Raw genomic sequence first — 18,503 nt, 5'->3', positions numbered from 1 at the left:
TATGAAATGGGCTAAGTGCTATCATGCTTAACAATTTACATTTTCAGGGCACTTGGAATTCTTAGGTAAGGTGCAGTAGAAAGAGTATGCACTGAAGTCAAGCAACATGGGTTGAAGCCTGGCTCTTGTACTTATAGACCTTCAATGTGGGGCACAAGTTTTCTGAAAACTCACTTCGTTTTTAGGATTATGTAATACTTGAAAGTGCCTAACTTGGTGCCTGGTGCAAGGTTAACACTCAATAAATATTAGGTCCTCATCCCCTTGTAATTCATTCCCTGGGTAAGTTCTATACAAACCAATTTTTCTCTCTTTCTAGAATGCCTCTCCAATTTGTATAGAAGTAGAGTAATAAAGCCTGATGACCAATTATGACAAGGTTTTATGTAACTCATTCAAAAGTAAATAAAAACAAGCAAAATTTAATTATCATGAATAGTGTTAGTACATTTTCTTTTTAAACTCTGGTAGCTTTGAAATAATTGTGAAATAATTTCCAGGCAAAACTGACTTGTTAGGCAGGCTCTCTAATGAGACATCATTTCCATTTGTCCTCAATTTAAAAGATTATTTGTAGGCAGAAACAGCCAAATCAAGTTACTTAATGTATGCAATTCCATACTACTGCATACTGCCCAAACTCATCTTTATTTTCTCTCTACTTCCTCAGTCAGGATCCTAGTGATCTTAACAAATCTTCAATGCTCCAAATAAAAAACCCATAATTCTCCTTAGCTACAAATATTTTACTGATCACTAACTATACTTTTGAATGCTAGCTACTAAGAAAAGGGAGATATTTTAAATTACAGCTGTTACTAGTAAGCTGATACAATTCCCTTGGAAAAAACAATATTAAGCATCACAAAATGCTACTAAATTGTAACCCAGTTACTGATTCCATTCCTAAAAGTCAAATGTAGGAAAAAACTTTGATAAAAGGAAAAGCCTATGCAAAGAAGTTCAATTCGTCATTATCATCAATAATAGAGAATATTTAGGAACAACTCAAATGTTCAGTATCTCAGAAAAGTGTTCAGCAAATTATGGACAATCTGATGGAATATCAGACAATATTAAAACAATAATAAAGAACAAGAGACATAGAAAAAACAATTTTACATCAAGAGCAGAAAATTACATACTTTAATTAAAATATTTTTTTAAATGTGAAATACATAAAACCACACAGTCAATGATAAAGTATACAAAAAACAAAAAGTTTAGTTAACAATGCAAAAAGTGAATCTGCTGGTATCTTCAAAGAATTTTATATTTGCCAAGCAAATTGAAGACAAATAATTTCTTACCACCATGGCTGTGTCTCTAGTTTCCTCCAATCCTTCCTCCAGATCACTCAGAGGCTCAAGGTCCAGGTCCTTTTCTTTTTCTTTTTCTATTAGTTCTTTTACTTTTTTCCTTCTATTTTTACCACTTCCATATATACCAATGTCAGTCCGGGGACTCAGGACCTACAAAAATAAAACAAAGAAGAGCTCTGGTTTTAAAAAAAACCTTAAAACTGAAAATAGTATAAGAAACATTTATTGATCAACCACCATGTCCTAGGCACTTTCTTACAGACTTTATACACATCATCTAATTTAATCCTCACAAAAAAACCTCTGAAGTAGGTAGTACTATTCATATTTTACAAACAAGGGAAACTGAGGCTCAGAAATTAAACAACTTACCCAAGGACACAGGGTTAGCAACTGGGAAGCCAGTCCTCAAACATGAATCTATCTTATTCCAAAGCCTATGCTTTCAACTACTCAACATAAAATGGGTAATAATAAGTATTTAAATTTGTGCTTCTGAGAAATAGTATCTTTCAGTGACAGAGTCCATTAACAACAGAGATAAGATTCAGGCTGACTGCTTTTTTTGGACACAGCAAAGATGAACCAGAAATATGTCTGCCTAAGGCTCCAGATTTCTGGTCAACACTTGATATTACCCTAGCAATCACATGAATAACTATGACCAAGTAAACTGAAAACAGCCCTCACTAATACTACTACTGCTATCTGTATGTGTTAAATTAGATATTTAATGAGGGTGTGGATGTATGTATATATAAACTACTCTTTACCTGTAACAATGTATGGCTGGAATTCTTCTTAAGAAAGGTCCGCCCAGTTCGCTCTCTCCATGCTCTGGCCGCTGCTACCTGTGATTCCACTTGGGGCAATGCATCAAGACGCACGGGGATAGGGCGCCCTTTAGCAGATAAGCTCTCCAGCTGCTCCAAGTAAGCATAGTTGCTGCCACTCTGAAAAACCAAAGTACTTTCTCACACAATTTGCATTCTCTTACAGAGTTTAACAATCTGTTGTCAGAAGATCTTACAAAGAGTTTAGTGTTAATTTTTAAAATTATTCTTTAAAACTAATTGTATCTTTTGCATTAATAGAGCTTACAGTAGCCTTTAAAAAGAGTTTGTATAAATTCATGTTGTCAAAGATTTTTACTTTATTAATGAGGAACCCAATAAGATGTAAAAACCAGTTCAAAGAACAATCTAAAGAACAGGCATATACAAATGCAATTAGGAATGAGGAGAGGAACTTACTAATAGATGTAAACACATGTTGAGTATCATACAGGACAATGGAATCATCTTTTCTCTAGGGTAAAAATCAATTGTTCCATTACAGAATAATTATTTGCTTTTCTATGGACATAATTCATTTGTATTACTATTTTATTCATTTGAATAAATGAATGAAATCACTCATTCATTATTTTACCCATGAATATTACATTTATCCTTCAATTACTTTAATTGACAGAGTTACAAAATAGCTTAGTCAAAGAAAAGATGGGAATGTAAATTAGTTCTACCACTGTGGAAAGCAGTATGGAGGTTCCTCAAAAAACTCAAAATAGAAGTAACATTTGATCCAGGAATTCCACTTCTAGTAATTTACCCGAAGAAAGCAAGATCCCTGATTCAAAAAGACATATGCACCTCTATGTTTATTGCAGCACTATTTACAGTAGCCAAGATATGGAAGCTAAGTGTCCATCAGAGATGAATGGATAAAGAAGGTATGGTACATATACACAATGGAGTATTATTCAGTCATAAGAAGAAAACAAATCCTACCATTTGCAACAACATGGATGGAACTAGAGGGTATTATGCTCAGTGAAATAAGCCAGTTGGAGAAAGACAAGTACCAAACGATTTCCCTCATTTGTGGAGTATAACAACGAAGGAATACGGAAGGAACACAACAGCAGCAGACTCACAGACTCCAAGAAGGGACTAGCAGTTACCAAAGGGGAGAGGTTGGGGAGGGAGGGAGAAGGGGACTGAGGGGTATTATGATTGATACACATGGTGGAGGGGCAGTCACAGGGAAGACAGGGTAGCACAGAGAAGACAAGTAGTGATTCTGTGGCATCTTACTACACTGATGGACAGTGACTCAATGGGGTATGGGGAGGACTTCATAATATGGGTGAATTTAGTAACCACAATGTTTTTCATGTGCAACCTTCAAAAGAGTATATATCAATGATACCTTAATAAAAAAGAAAAAATAAAATCTAAGGCATACACTCCTTGAATCAGAATATCCTGGAGGGCTTACTAGATAACATGAATTTCATTGAAAGGACATACAATAATCTCTTTTACCTGTTTCAAAGTCTTTCACAATTTTTGCAACTACAAAGCAGTATTTTAGTTGACAACCACCTTCATCTAATGTTATACAAACACTAATGAGAATGCGTATTTTCCTTCTAAGTCACAATGTTTTAGTATCTCTGTGTAATGAAGTCGTTGTTTGGATAACTTATATCTTGCTTTAAATTTACTAAGTAATTCAATCATTACAGGAGGTAAAAGAGTTAACAAGTAATCCATCCAAAATTTGTCAACAACATATGAAGTCGGTTGGCATCCTGTAGACAATAATTCAGAGTGACACCTTAAATAAACCTAGCAGACGGAACACATAACCATTCCTATAAGAAACTATATATATCCACATGACACTGTTATTTAGAGGTTCTGAAGAAAAGGCATAGATAGTGTTCTGGGCTAAATACTGACATTCCAAGACAGGCATATGTCACAGACATTTCAAGTTTAGTTCCAGACCACTGCAATAAAGCAAGTATTGCAATAAAGTTAAGTCAAATGAATTTTTTGGTTTCCCAGTATATATAAAAGTTAAGTTTATACTATACTGTAGTATGTGAAGTGTGCAACAGCATTACATTAAAAAACAATGACCATAAAACTCTTAGAAAAAAACATAGGCAAAAATCTCTTGCACATAAATATGAGCAACTTCTTCATGAACGTTATCTCCCCAGGCAAGGGAAACAAAAGCAAAAATGAACAAGTGGGACTATATCAAGCTGAAAAGCTTCTGTACAGCAAAGGACACCATCAATAGAACAAAAAGGCATCCTACAGTATGGGAGAATATATTCATAAATGACAGATCCGATAAAGGGTTGACATCCAAAATATATAAAGAGCTCACGCACCTCAACAAACAAAAAGCAAATGATCCAATTAAAAAATGGGCAGAGGATATGAACAGACAGTTCTCCAAAGAAGAAATTCAGATGGCCAACAGACACATGAAAAGATGCTCCACATTGCTTGTCATCAGAGAAATGCAAATTAAAACCACAATGAGATATCACCTCACACCAGTTAGGATGGCCACCATCCAAAAGACAAACAACAACAAATGTTGGTGAGGATGTGGAGAAAGGGGAACCCTCCTACACTGCTGGTGAGAATGTAAACTAGTTGTGGAAAGCAATATGGAGGTTCTTCAAAAAACTCAAAATAGAAATACCATTTGACCCAGGAATTCCACTCCTAGGAATTTACCCTAAGAATGCAGGAGCCCAGTTTGCAGAAGACATATGCACCCCTATGTTTATCGCAGCACTATTTACAATAGCCAAGAAATGGAAGCAACCTGAGTGTCCATTAATAGATGAATGGATAAAGAAGAGGTGGTACATATACACAATGGAATACTCTTCAGCCATAAGAAGAAAACCAGTCCTACCATTTGCAACAACATAGATGGAGCTAAAGGGTATTATGCTCAGTGAAAAAAGCCAGGTGGAGAAAGACAAGTATCAAATGATTTCACTCATCTGTGGAGTGTAAGAACAAAGAAAAAAACTGAAGGAACAAAACATCAGCAGAATCACAGAACTCAAGAATGTACTAACAGTTACCAAAGGGAAAGGGACTGGGGAGAAAGGGTGGGAAGGGAGGGATAAGGGGAAAGAAAAAAGGGGCATTACTAATACCAGACATAATGTAGGGTGAGGGGCACGGGGAGGGTTGTATGACACAGAGAAGACAAGTAGTGATTCTATAGCATTACTATGTTGATGGACAGTGACTGTAATGGGGTATGTGGGGGGAATTTCGTGATGGGGAGAGTCTAGTAAACATAATGTTCCTCATGTAATTACAGATTAATGATAACCAAAAAAACCCCACCAATGTACATAACATTTATTATAAAAAATGCTACAATACAGTAAGTCAACATTTACCCATATTATCAAGTTCTCACCCTTTCCAGTGCAGTCACCGTCCATCAGCGTAGTAAGATGTTACAGAATCATTAACTGTATTTTCCATGCTATACTACTTTTCCCATAACCAACCTATATTGTGATTGCTTATTATTGTGCCCCTTTATTCTCTTCCCTGTCCTCCACCACCCTCCCCAAACCCTTCCCTTTGGTAACCACTAGTCCCTTCTCAGTGTCTATTCTGTTACTTCTGTTTTGCTTTGTTTTTTATACTCCACAAATAAGTGAAATCATTAGGTATTTGTCTTTCTCCGCCTAGCTTATTTCACTGAGCATAATATCCTCCAGTTCCATATAGGTTGTTGCAAATGGGAGGATTTCTTTTCTTTTTATGGCTGAATAATAATCCATTGTGTATATGTACCACATCTTCTTTATCCATTCATCTACTGATGAACACTTAGGTTGCTTCCACATCTTGCCTACTGCAAATAGTGCAGTGATAAATATAGGGGTGCATATGTCTTTCTGAATCTGGGATCTTGTTTTCTTTGGGTAAATTCCTAGGAGTGGAATTACTAGGTCAAATGATATTTCTATTTTTGATTTTATGAAGAACCTTCATATTGCTTTCCACAATGGTTGCACCAATTTACATTCCTACCAACAGTGTAGGAGGGTTCCCATTTCTCCACATCCTCGCCAGCATTTATTTCTTGAACTGACTCTTCTTTTCATGAATGATTTCTTGGTAGCATGCAATGCTGTTTGATACCACTTAAGCCAAAGCACTTCTTTCAAAATTGGAATCAATCCTCTCAAACCCTGCCACTGCTTTGTCAACTAAGTTATGTCATATTCTAACTCCTTTCTTGTAAACAATCTTCACAGCATCTTCACCAGTAGCTTCCATCTCAAGAAACTACTTTCTTTGTTCGTCCATAAGAAGCAACTCATCTGTTCAAGATTTATCATGAGATTGCAACAATTAAGTCACATCTCCAGGCTCCACTTCTAATTCTGGTTCTCTTGCTATTTCCATCACATCTGCAGTCACTTCCTCCATGGAAGTCTTGAACCCCTCAAAGTCATCCATGAGGGTTGGAGTCAACTTCTTCTAAAGCTGTTAATGTTAGTATTGTGACATCTTCCCATGAATCACAAATATGTTTCGCAGCATCTACAATGGTGAGTCCTTTCTAGAAAATCTTCAATTGACTTTGCCCAGATTCATCAGGGGAATCACTATCTATAGCAGTTATACCCTTATGAAATGTAGTTCTTAAATAATAAAACTTGAAAGTTGAAATTACTCCTTGATCCATAGCCTAGAAGAACAGATGTAGTGTGAGAAGGCATTAAAACATTAATCTCATTGTACATCTCCATCAGAGCTCTTGGGTGACCAGGTACACTGTTAATGAGAAGTAGCATTTTTAAAGGAATATTTTTTTCTGAGCAATAGACCTCAATAGTGGGTGCTTCAAATATTCAGTAAACCATGTTGTAAACAAATGTGCTGTCATCCAAGCATTGTTTCATTTACAGAGCACAGAGTAGATTTAGCATAATTTTTAAGGGCCCTAGGATTCCCAGAATGACAAACACTGACTTTAACCTAATGTCACCAGCTACATTAGCCCCAAACAAGAGAGTGTGACAGTCCTTTGAAGTCAGTCATTGACGTAGATGGCATCTTCTTCCAATGGAAGTCTGTTTCATCTACACGGAAAATCTGTTGTTCAGTGTAGCCACCTTCATTACTTAACTTAGCTAGATCTTGTAGATGACTTGCTGTGGCTTCTACATCAACTGCTGCTTCATGTACTTCCAGGTTATAAAGATGGTTTCTTTCCTTAAACCTCATCAACCAGCCTCTGCTAGCTTCAAACTTTTTTTCTGCAGCTTCCTCACCTCTCTTGGCCTTCACAGAATTGAATAGAATTAGGGCCTTGCTCCAGATTAGGCTTTGACTGACGGAAATGTTGTAGCTGTTTTCATCCAGACACTAAAACTTTCTATCAGCAGTAAGGCTGATTTGCTTTCTTATCATTCATATGTTCGCTGGAGTAGCACTTTAAATTTCCTTCAAGAACTTTTCCTTTGCATTCACAGGTTGGCTAACTGGAGCAAGAGGCCTAGCTTTAAGCTTCTCTAGGCTTTTGACATGTCTTCCTCACCAAGCTACATCATTTTCGCTTTTGATTTAAAGTGAGAGACATGTGACTCTCCTTTCACCTGAACATTTACAGGCCACTGTAGGGTTATTAATTGGCCTAATTTCAGTATTGTCGTCTCAGAATAGGGAGGCCAAGGGAGAGAGATGGGGGGAACAGCCTGTCAGTGCAGCAGTCAGAACACACACAATATTTATTAATCAAGTTCACTATCTTATATAGGTGCAGTTTGTGGTGCCCCAAAGCAACTGCAATAGTAACATCAGCAATCATAGATCACGGATCACTGTTAACAAATATAGTGAAAAGGTTCAAGAATTACCAAAATGTGACACAGAAACACTAAGTGAGCAAATGCTGTTGGAAAAAGACACCAGGAGACTTTTTCAACGTAGGATCGCCACAGACCTTCCATCTGTAAAAACTACAGTGCAACAACGGGAAGCGCAATAAAAAGAGGTGTGCCCATAAAAGGTTTTTCCCATGTATTCATTCATCCACCTGCCTAGAAATTTATTTTCAAAGTTACACTGAAACATGTGGGAAAATAAATAGGCAAGAAACAAGTGAATTTTTAAAAAGAGTAACAGAAAGACTCTAGCCCTATAAGTATTATAATGGTCTAATTAAATCCCTATGGTACTAGGATAAGAATAGACAGCTAATTGGAAGAGGAAAGAGAACTCAAATACAGATGGAGTCAAGAAATCCCCTATTTACTACTACTCCCTCTTGTGCCCAACTATAGCCATTTAACTACAGAATACTTTCTGGCTAAGCCCAGATGTAGCCTGCCCCAAAGCTATATATCCTAAATAAGAGTTAGCCTGTCCACAGATATTGTCCACTTACTTACAGCCTGCAAGTCAGTCCTCCCACTAAAGGGAAGGGCTTGGTGGAGAAAAAGTCCCTCAAAATTACAGAGAAAACACATGACAACTACCCATACTTGCCAACTTAGTCCTTCAATCATAAATAAATATCCAAATAAAGATTATTAGACATTTGAGGACAACCAACTGCCTGAAATAGGTCATAGATGAAACAAACAGAGGGGTTTCCTGATAAAAACAGAGATAATTTTAAAAAATCCACCATAGATAGATGGCAGTTAAGCAGGTCCCATAAAAAGTCAATTGACAAAAAAGTTAAACAGAAGTCACTAGAACTTGCCATCCAGGATATATTCTTTCTGGGACAGCACTTTAGGAGAGAGTTGGATTTCCTTTTCCTTTGGGGATGGTTCTATAATGAAGAGTATTTATATACTGAATACTATAAAATGCTGCTTAATGGTCTTTATAATTCAGCAGAAGTACTATGTATTTAAGTATACTTAGACTCTATTTAATACTTATTTCAGTCTATTTTGAATTAAATTATTTCAACTACAGAATATGCTATTTTAAGGGCCTGGGCTCTATCTTTACATATTTCCTTTACACTTATGCTCTCAAACAACTAGATAGTACCATGGGTATTGTGGTGTTCAGTAAATGTTCATTTCATTTTCTTTTTCTGCCTCATTTTAAAAGTAATTCATGCACGTGGAAAAGACTCAAGGAATATAGCAGGGGAAAAAAGTTCCTACTACTACTGAGAGTTAAATAAATAGCTAATCCCATCATCTTTCATAGTAAGGAGTCAATAGAAACAAGTAATATTTAAATAGGTAATATTTATTTTGAACTATAAAATCAGATAGAAGAAGTGAATTTTAAGTACTACAATTATTTTACTATGGCTAATATATTCTGAAGAACTAAAGGTTTACAAGATTGATATGTGAGATAGCATTATCTGAATGTCAGGACAATTCAAAAGGCTCCTTCTTACCTGAATAGCTTCCACCTTAGAGGTCCACTCTCGAGCCTTTTGTAAGGCTTCTTTCAGGGCCAACACATTGGGTAGAAAGGCTGGAATGTTCTTAGCTTCGTTCACAATGCTTTCTAAACTTGCCACACTGTGCCGTGGTCTAAAAAAAACAAAAATAGGGCATCTAGATGCATGAGGAAAAATCAAATTGCTACCAACATTTTGGTAACATTTTACAATATGTAGAGAATTTTCATATATATGATTTCACTGAATTCTTAGCACAATCCAATAAGGCAGGCAAAGCAGCTATTTATTTCCATTTTACAGATAAGAAAACTTTAGTTCAAAGATTATTTTCCCCAAAGTGATTTAATGTAGTAAAATGCACACCTAAAATATTGACTCAGCATGAGTCTCAGATCCCATGCTCTTCTCATGCCACTGAACTGCCTCTACTTTGGTGCTTTTCTCACTATTCTACAATGCCTCTGTGCAGTGTCTGAAATTGTCAGAGACACGTTACACAGCAATGTAGAAATTCATTAATCCATTAATGTTGACTATGTACATTTAATCAAACTACATTCATTAACACTGAGATATATAAAGATGAGTAGTACACAGACCTTATCCACAACTAATCAGAATACAAAAATTGTACTGGGGACTAAAAATAATTCTGCCTCAGAGTTGAGAAGGGCTTGAGCTAGGCCTTAACAAAGTGTGATTTTTGTCAAGTGAAAGGTTAAAGAAAAAAATAGGAATATAATGAAAAAAGACATGGAGAAACATTTAAAAAAGACTTGATAATCCAATTTAAGATGGCAGGTGGTATGAGGATGGAAGGTGAGGTAAAGAGTTGTAAGAGCAAGAAGTAAGGGAATTTGTCAGGAAAGAAAGATGCACACAGATCAAGATGTCTTGGGAGCCATGAAATTCACAATGCAAGCAATGGGAAGCTCCTAAGGGTGGGATGGTTTCATCATTCCTGAACCCTACTGTGTGCAGGCACTGTGCTAGGTCCTGGAGATTATTAATGGAAGGAATGATTGAGTCCTTACGTCATGAAACTTTTTAATTTTGGGGTGGAGAGAGGGATTATTACTAATGAGTTATGATGCACCATTAAGTGTAATGATGAAGGAAAGTAAAGATGCTATCAGAGTATCTCGTAGGAGGACCTACTTGACTTAGCAGATTAAGGAAGTCTTCCCAGAGGTAACCTCTAAGCTTTTTTATCCCTTTTGAATAGGACTTAGTCAGGAAAGCTGGGCCCAGAGGAAGGTTAGGGGTGGTAGAGGTGCATCACAGTGGGTGGGCAGAGGGGAAGTGTTCCACAGCTCAACAAATAAACATGTGCAAAGGTCCAGAGACAAGAATGAACACAGCATATCTGAGGAACCAAGAGCAGAAAATCACTATGTCTGGAACATACAATTCAAAAGAAAAATGGCAAGGGATGAGGGCAGATATTTAAACAAGGAGCCAGATTACAGATGGCCCTAAAAATCAGCTTAAGGAACTTCATCCCAAGAGGAATGGAAAAAGCAAAGGGATTTAAACAAGGGAGTCAAACAGTCACACCTGTACTTAGGAAGATACCAGCTGCAGTGTGGAATATGGATTAGAACCTGCTGCTGTGATCTACGGTCAGCTGTAGGTCAACTACGACAGCAGCTCAAGGAAAAGAATCAAAGTAAGAAATATTGAGGAAATATCAGCATGACTTGGTAATTAACTGACTTTGAGGGTAAGGAAATTGATGGGGGGGTCAAAGTTGATTTCCAAAGTACTGGCTTGTTTAGATGAGTGAAAGATGGTAAAAATTAAAGAAAAAAGGAACAAAGGGAGAGATTATAGGAAGGAGTTAATGAATTAAATTTTGGGTATGGAGAATTTAAGGTACTGATGGGATAGCAAACAGAATTATCTAATAGGCAGATGGTATCTACGAAAAAAATCTATGTTATAGATGAGAATTTGGAGTTAGTGTGAAGATGGTAATGGAGCCCAGAAATTAGATAAAAATTCCAGGGAGAGGTACAGAATGAGAAGTAAAGTGATCTAGAGCAGAATCTTAAGAAAAGCATTTACTTAAGAAGCAGAGAAGGCCAAAGGAAGAGGAGATCAAGAAAAGAATGGTCAGTAGTTAACCAATACTTTATCTCTTCTTTATCTAATTCTTTATCTTTTTCTAAGATATTAGAATTAGGATGTGCTAATTCTAAATAGAATAAGAATTAAGGATGTGCTACAGAAAAATAACTTTGGCAAGAATTAGAAAAGGTTACATTCTACTTCCCACTATCCCACCCACCCTATCCTCCTCTATTTTTTTAAATCAATTTTATTTTCTTCATTAAACTAATTATCCAAAATTCATTCATTCATTCATTTATTCACCTATCTCTCCCCACTAGAATCTAGAATGTTGGCTCTATTTTAGAGCAGGAACCTCATGAGTCTTTTTCCCAATTGTCTCCATAGCACCTCAAAATAATGTGTGCTATGTATTAGTACCCTTTAAGTACCGAACTGCAAAGATCAGGGGAAAATACAGGAGTACTGTAACTAGGTCAGTGACAATGGAGATGAGGAAGATAGATGAGGAAGACATTTTTGAGGCAAATCACCAAAACTTGGTGACTGAAACAGGGAAGTGGGGAAAGGAATTTTCAGATAATACTACCAATAAAATTTCATTTGGTAGACTATGGTCAGCTCATCAGATATACCAAATCATAGTTTTGCATTCCACAATTAGTTAGTTTTTTCCCTTTTAATATCCTCCCACGTCCTGGAACTGTCATGACTCTAAAGACACAGAGTAATTTGAATGTTTCAGATAGGAAAAGTTACGATAAATTTTAGTACATATTCTCCAGGGCACCTGAACAGCAAAATACCCAGAATACATGGAGCCTTGGCTCAAGAGGCAGTTGATTAAATCATCTAAGGCTCTTCTAATCAAATGCATCCAAAATAAGTGGCTGGCTAAATATGTAAGTACATGGAGACTTTGGAATGAAGTGGGAAAGGCTTTAGGTTTCAGCTGTTATTTAATAATTATGTGATCTCTTTAATTACCCGTTTCCACATCCTCACAATAGATATTATGTAAATATAAGAAATACTTTCATGAAAAAAAATAGGTGATACATGGTCAAACCACGAATGGTTTACTTAAATCTCACAAATCCAATGGGGCACCAATGCTAAAGAAGCTGCTTAACATACTCATGTCTGATTTTTATCTCCCACTATTTTCCTGTATAATTCCTCCACTCTAAAAGAGCCCATTTAACTTCTGCCACCTGAACACACCCTATGTATTCCTTAAACTTAGCTAATGATATTTCTCTTACCTCCCCTTCCAGTTTAATCCTACTCATTCTTCAAGGATCCACCTAAGTTCTTACTTTTCTCTCAAGTTTCTCTTCTGACCATCTAAGCTAACAATCATCTCTCCTCCTCTTGAATTCCTATAGCATTTTTCTATTCCTCTCAGTTAACAATAACATACTACAATGGGCTTTGTATTTCTTAGCTCCTTAGTTTAGTAATGGAATGCTCTAAACAAAGTACTACTTTCTATCAGTTAGAAACTGCCTAACGAAGTACTCTGCACACAATGTGCACATAGTATGTGATAACTTAAGGATTGGTCAAGGAAGGCACAAGACCTTTAAATATTTAATGAAACAGACCGTTATTCTCTCCCTTTCTACTCCCTGACTTAGTTATTAAAAAGGCAAGTCACCAATATGTATTTACCTTGCCTGTAGGCAGACTTTTGCCTTTTCTTCCCATCGCTCAGAGACTGTAAGGAGCTCCTGTAGTTCAGCCATTGCTTTCTCCACAGCATGGTGGGGTGCCAACCCCACCCCAGAATCTATCAATTTCTTCATCACATCCAAAGTGACTTGTTGTGAATCTGATAGGGTTAGTCTTACTTCATCTAACCATCGAGCCTGCTGTAGCTCTTGCTTCAGTCGGGCTAATTCAGGCAGTTCCACATAGAGACTAGAGCCCATGTCTATCAACACCTGGAGTTTGGAAGAATCTGGGGTTTCATCCATCATGGCCCCTTGAGCACGTTCATGAAACTCTTCCACATCATCCAGCAGATTCTGAAAAGGTCAAAAGAATAAAAGTAAAAACAGAAATTTAGAAGGTACAAAATAAGTAAAGACTAGACACAGTTCAGGGAAACTATCAAATTATAGACCATCTAATAATCTCACCATCATAACATCAAATAAGTATCATTCTTACAGGTATAAATATGCTTCTCTATACTTACTTACCTAATCCTACTTTTAAGATATGATTAATTCATTCAAAGAATATTTAATGACTGCTGACTCAGATGCAGGCGCTGTTCTAGGCTTACAGCATTAAACAAAACATACGAAGTTCTTATATTCAAGAAACATGCAATTTAATATAAGTTGCCAGATACTGAATACATGAGTCAAATGTTTCAGCTATGAAAACAAAATAGGACAACACAACAGAGGTCACAAAGTAAAATACTGCTTTGCAATGGTCATGGAAGATAGATGAACTAAAACTAATATGAGACAGCGATAGGAACCACAAGATCTCAAGAAGAGCAGTTAAGGCAGGGCAAATAATTGCAAAAAATTTTGAGGAGGAATGAGCTTGTTATCTTGCTCTGAGGAGCAAAGTGGATGAGGAAAAAATGTAGTTAAAGAATAAGCAGAGGTCAGATTACATAGTGACTTACAGACGATGAGCTTGCATTTCATTCTAATGGCTCTGGGAAACCACTGGATGATTTTAACAACAGGGAAGTGGTATGATTTGATTTATATTTTACATGATGACTCTGGCTACTAAATGAAAAATAAACTGTCAGGGACAAGAGCAGAACAAGGGAGACCAGTGAAGAGGCTGTTGCAGTAATCTAAGGTCAGATTCTAATGGTTTAGGGCATAGTTTAAGCAATGGAGATGATGACAAATGGTTCACTTTGGGATACACTGTGGAGAGCACTAGTGACTGGATATAAGGTATAAAGGAAATGAACTGAGGATTTTGATTTACTAAAGGGCTTTTAAAATGCCTTTTAGGCTGCCAAAGGGAAATGCAGACTATGCAACTGGATATACAAGTCTGCAAGAAAAGAAGAAAGGCAGTTAGAGGTGGAGATTTGAGAACCAACAGGATATAAGTGATATTGAATGTCACTGAGCAAAAAAGAAGATATCAGGACTTAAGGTAGATAAAGGGCTTAGACTCCTAATATACTCCAACACTTAGAAATCAAGCCAAGGAGAAAACAAACAGCAAAGACGACTAAAGAAAAGGAATTGATTGTGAATGAGCTAAGAAAACTGGAGAGTGGGTTGTCACTGATGTTTAGAGAAGGAAGTCTCTGAGGAAGAAAAGCACAGTCAACTATCAAAACACTCTTATGACAAGGAGTAAGACAAAAATCATGCTAGATTCCACAAGCTGATAACCCTGATTAAAAAAAAAACATTTTAGATACCCTACCCACAGTCAAATCATAAAAACATATCACCAACTATCAAAAAATCATAAACTATGCAGATTAATATATTTGATACATACTTTTGAGATTTCACATATACATTAAACCACCAGGGCCCTGGTAATTTCAGAGGTCTGCATTTTTAAAAGCTCATGAACTAGTAACTCATTGATACATTCAGATTCTTTTAACTGATTTCTTGCATTTCAATTACATCTGTGTTAAATGGGGGTCTGGCCTAAAATTTATATAGAAAAAAATAATTATAAACTAACATTAGTTCCAGAATTGTAAAGGGGGAACTGAAGGCTAAGAATGAAACCAAGACATTCTTCCTGCCAACTAAAATAACCTTAAGTAGAAGCACTTATGTAAGAAAAGAAACAGAACAAAATACTAGTCTATACCACTATTCTGTTTACCCAAAATAGTAGCCCATACTATAAAAGATATTACCCATGAAATGAATGTAATACTCCACCTTTACTTGTCGAGCTTGGCTGATGACACATGGAAGACTAAAAAGTTGTTGAACAAAGGCCTTCAATTCTTCTACTGTCAGTTTGGTCCGAGTCCTCCCACTATCTGGGCTCTGCCTAATGTGAAATAATAATATTGAGATGTAAGTAAGAAAAATTCACAGTCTTTCTGTTATTAAAGGGGCTTCTAGTCTCTAGAATTCTGACCCAAGCAATCCCAGAATCCTAGTGTTCGAGAGATTCCACTCCAATGGTGGTTACTTCCAAATTAGGTTTTTAGCTCTTCAGTTAATGACTCAAAGATTCAACTCTCCAAGTTACACAGTTCCTCCAAACTTAGAACTATTAAACATTTTAAACATTCAATAAATTCCTCACAGTAAAATACTAAGTTCATTGATAAAACTCAATCTCCTACCTCAAGAAGTTTAACAATGTGGAATAATAAGGGCCTTTAATTTGGATCAGGAGACAATAAACCCTTTGAAACCGATTCAAAATTTTTTGTGTATGGGCACTTTTCTGAGAAGAGGGTCCCCAAGCTTTGCCAGCTTCTCCTAGAGGGTCAATGACCCAATGACAGGTGAAGATTTCCTGATCAATGTCTCTAAGAAAGGTTATCTGATAAAATGGTAGATAAAAGTATACAAAGTAATTTAAAACCCAATGTGAACTGCTATAGAAAAAGCCATCCAGATACAAGGAATGTGTTGGAATGAATATGAAACAATACCACATCGAACTTAACACAGGAAATTAAATCACATCAAGGATGTATACTTCACAACACCCTCCCCTGCATCCATCAAGGTCACTCTTTGCTGCCACCTACCTTCAGCCTATAGTATCACTTATTTATTTACAAATACTTACTGTATACCTACTACATGCCAGGCATTGTTCTAAGCACAAGAAATAAACCAATGAAAAAAAGGAAAAAATCCCTGACATTCTATACCTAGCATACATTCTAGTAGGGTTAGAAAGAAAGGAGGAGACAGACAATAATATAAGTAAATTAGTGTATCAGGAGATGACAGGGATGGGAGATAAAGCAGGTAAAAAGAATAAAAAGAATGCAATTTTATAAAGGGATATTAGAGGAGGCCTCTCTGAGAATATGGCATCTGAAAAAAGACTTGAAAGAAGTGGGGAACAAAGCACCAGAATACCAGAGGAAGACAGAACTCCAAGCAAGTACGAAGGCTTAAGCAGGAATGCGCCTAACTGTGTATGAAGAACTGTAAGGGGATGAGGGTTCAGAATAGAGCGAGAAAGGGATAGTAGTAGGAGGTAAGATTAAGGCATTACTGAAGGAGGGAGGGACATGGCCACAAGAGGTCAAAGGTAAAGTAAGGACTCACAGGCCAGTTAAAATTTTGGCTTTTACTCTGAAAAAAAGAGAAAACCACTAGAGAATTCAACTCTTCTTAGTCTTACCTGTGTTTCTGCTTTTTGCTCAGGAGCAGCTGAGCCACAGATGCACAGGTCTCAGCTTCTTTTACAGCATCCCTGAGTTTTCTAAAGAGATCATTCTCTGGGTATTTCCTATCCTCAGCATCTTCCAGCATTACTCGTAATTCAAGCAGATCTGTAAAAATAAATAAAAGCCATATACTATGACCACAGACATAAAAAGCCACTGAAAAATATTCTGCAGCTATGAAAATCTCACTAGTGCAACAAAAGCTTATGACCAGGTGATTATTCCTAATCCTTAGACAACTTCTCTCAGATAAAGCAATTTCTTTGTCAGTTATTACTCCATTGGCAACAATGGCTTCTCAAAGTATCTAGCTACTGCAAGTTAGCTATCTGTCCCACTTTGTATCAACTTTTTCACTGAAAAGATTCTCAAATAGAAAATGAAGTCTATAGTCAACCAACCCGTTAGTTTCAAATCTCATGAAGCCTAAGATTTTCCCTTAATGGAGGAAAAAAACACATAAAAAAAAAACACCAAGGCCTCTTTCAAAATGACAATTACAGCACATGCATACAAGAGGAGGAGACTTAACCTTTTTTGTGATTGAAGTTGGCAGCTAATGCCTCCGTAACACGACTGACCCAAGTATCATAGGACTGTGCCCTGACTTTCACACCATATAGCAGAGAAGGGAGGTCCTCTAATGGGTAGCGGTATCTAAAACAACAAAAACACAGAAATAAAAATTTCAAAAACAACAACTTGAAAATAAATTAAAATTTAAGTACAATCAGCTTAAGAAAAATACAATGGCCAGGTAAATGTGGTCTTGGTAAACATAGAGAGAAAAATCAAATAAGCCCGTAGTGTTTTAACTGAGCGAGAGACAAGGAACATGTTAAATAAACTGATAAAGACTAATTTTTGTTGCTAAGTTTGGGGGCCAACTTAAAAGAACTAGTCCTCAAGAAGGGAGGCAGACACACAAGAAGTTACCAGCCCAGCCACAGAGAAGGGAATTATCCAACACAGTTGGTTTTAAAAGAATATAATGGAAGTTTTACAAGAAACTTTTGGATACCTAAGACATTTCTTCTGCATAGGGCAGGGGCAGAGATCAGTTGGATGGTAAAGACACACAAGACGCTCAGGATTACAGGAGCATGTCAGAGCAGAGAGAAAACATGTGGTTCTGCATGCTGAACACTGTCGCTCATCATCAGGAACAAGTTCAAACACTTCTTCTTCTGACATCATGACACCCTGAAATACAATTTATATCATCAGATCAAGTCTTTCTAGTTTTTCAAGTATCAAAGAACTCAAGTCAATGAATTGTTTTATGGGCAAATCTGACTAAAGATGTGAACACGGAAAGTTACAATGGCATAGCATCAAAATACTTCCTAAAAATAATCATTACCTATTTTTAAAAAATGCACAAGATTAATAAACACTGGTGTGTAAGAATGCATATTTGACTGATAGAACTATTTTTAAAACACAAGGAAGTTATCACTACAAAGGTCAAACAGTCATTTTTTTTT

The 18,503-nt window shown here is 36.6% G+C and overlaps 1 protein-coding gene across 3 annotated transcripts in view; it reads right to left on the bottom strand.

Annotated features, from left to right (window-relative positions):
• Positions 1-18,503, bottom strand: part of KDM5A (lysine demethylase 5A) — a 144,512-nt gene that overhangs the window by 50,797 nt on the left and 75,212 nt on the right. For all 3 annotated transcript variants that reach the window (XR_008993890.1, XM_036907765.2, XM_036907775.2), the window contains exons 15-22: positions 18,038-18,219; positions 17,549-17,673; positions 16,971-17,121; positions 15,533-15,647; positions 13,305-13,660; positions 9,549-9,687; positions 2,096-2,275; positions 1,311-1,472 (exon numbers count right to left, since the gene is read on the bottom strand). Coding sequence is in view for 2 of the 3 variants with exons in the window: in XM_036907765.2 (XP_036763660.2) it covers positions 1,311-1,472; positions 2,096-2,275; positions 9,549-9,687; positions 13,305-13,660; positions 15,533-15,647; positions 16,971-17,121; positions 17,549-17,673; positions 18,038-18,219 (1,410 nt within the window). In the remaining variant the exon portion in view is untranslated. The remainder of the gene's footprint in view (positions 1-1,310; positions 1,473-2,095; positions 2,276-9,548; positions 9,688-13,304; positions 13,661-15,532; positions 15,648-16,970; positions 17,122-17,548; positions 17,674-18,037; positions 18,220-18,503) is intronic.

The sequence above is a fragment of the Manis pentadactyla genome, chromosome 14 (genome assembly GCF_030020395.1).
Source record: "Manis pentadactyla isolate mManPen7 chromosome 14, mManPen7.hap1, whole genome shotgun sequence".
NCBI lineage: Eukaryota > Metazoa > Chordata > Mammalia > Pholidota > Manidae > Manis > Manis pentadactyla.
This window is presented reverse-complemented; position numbering and strand designations above follow the sequence as displayed.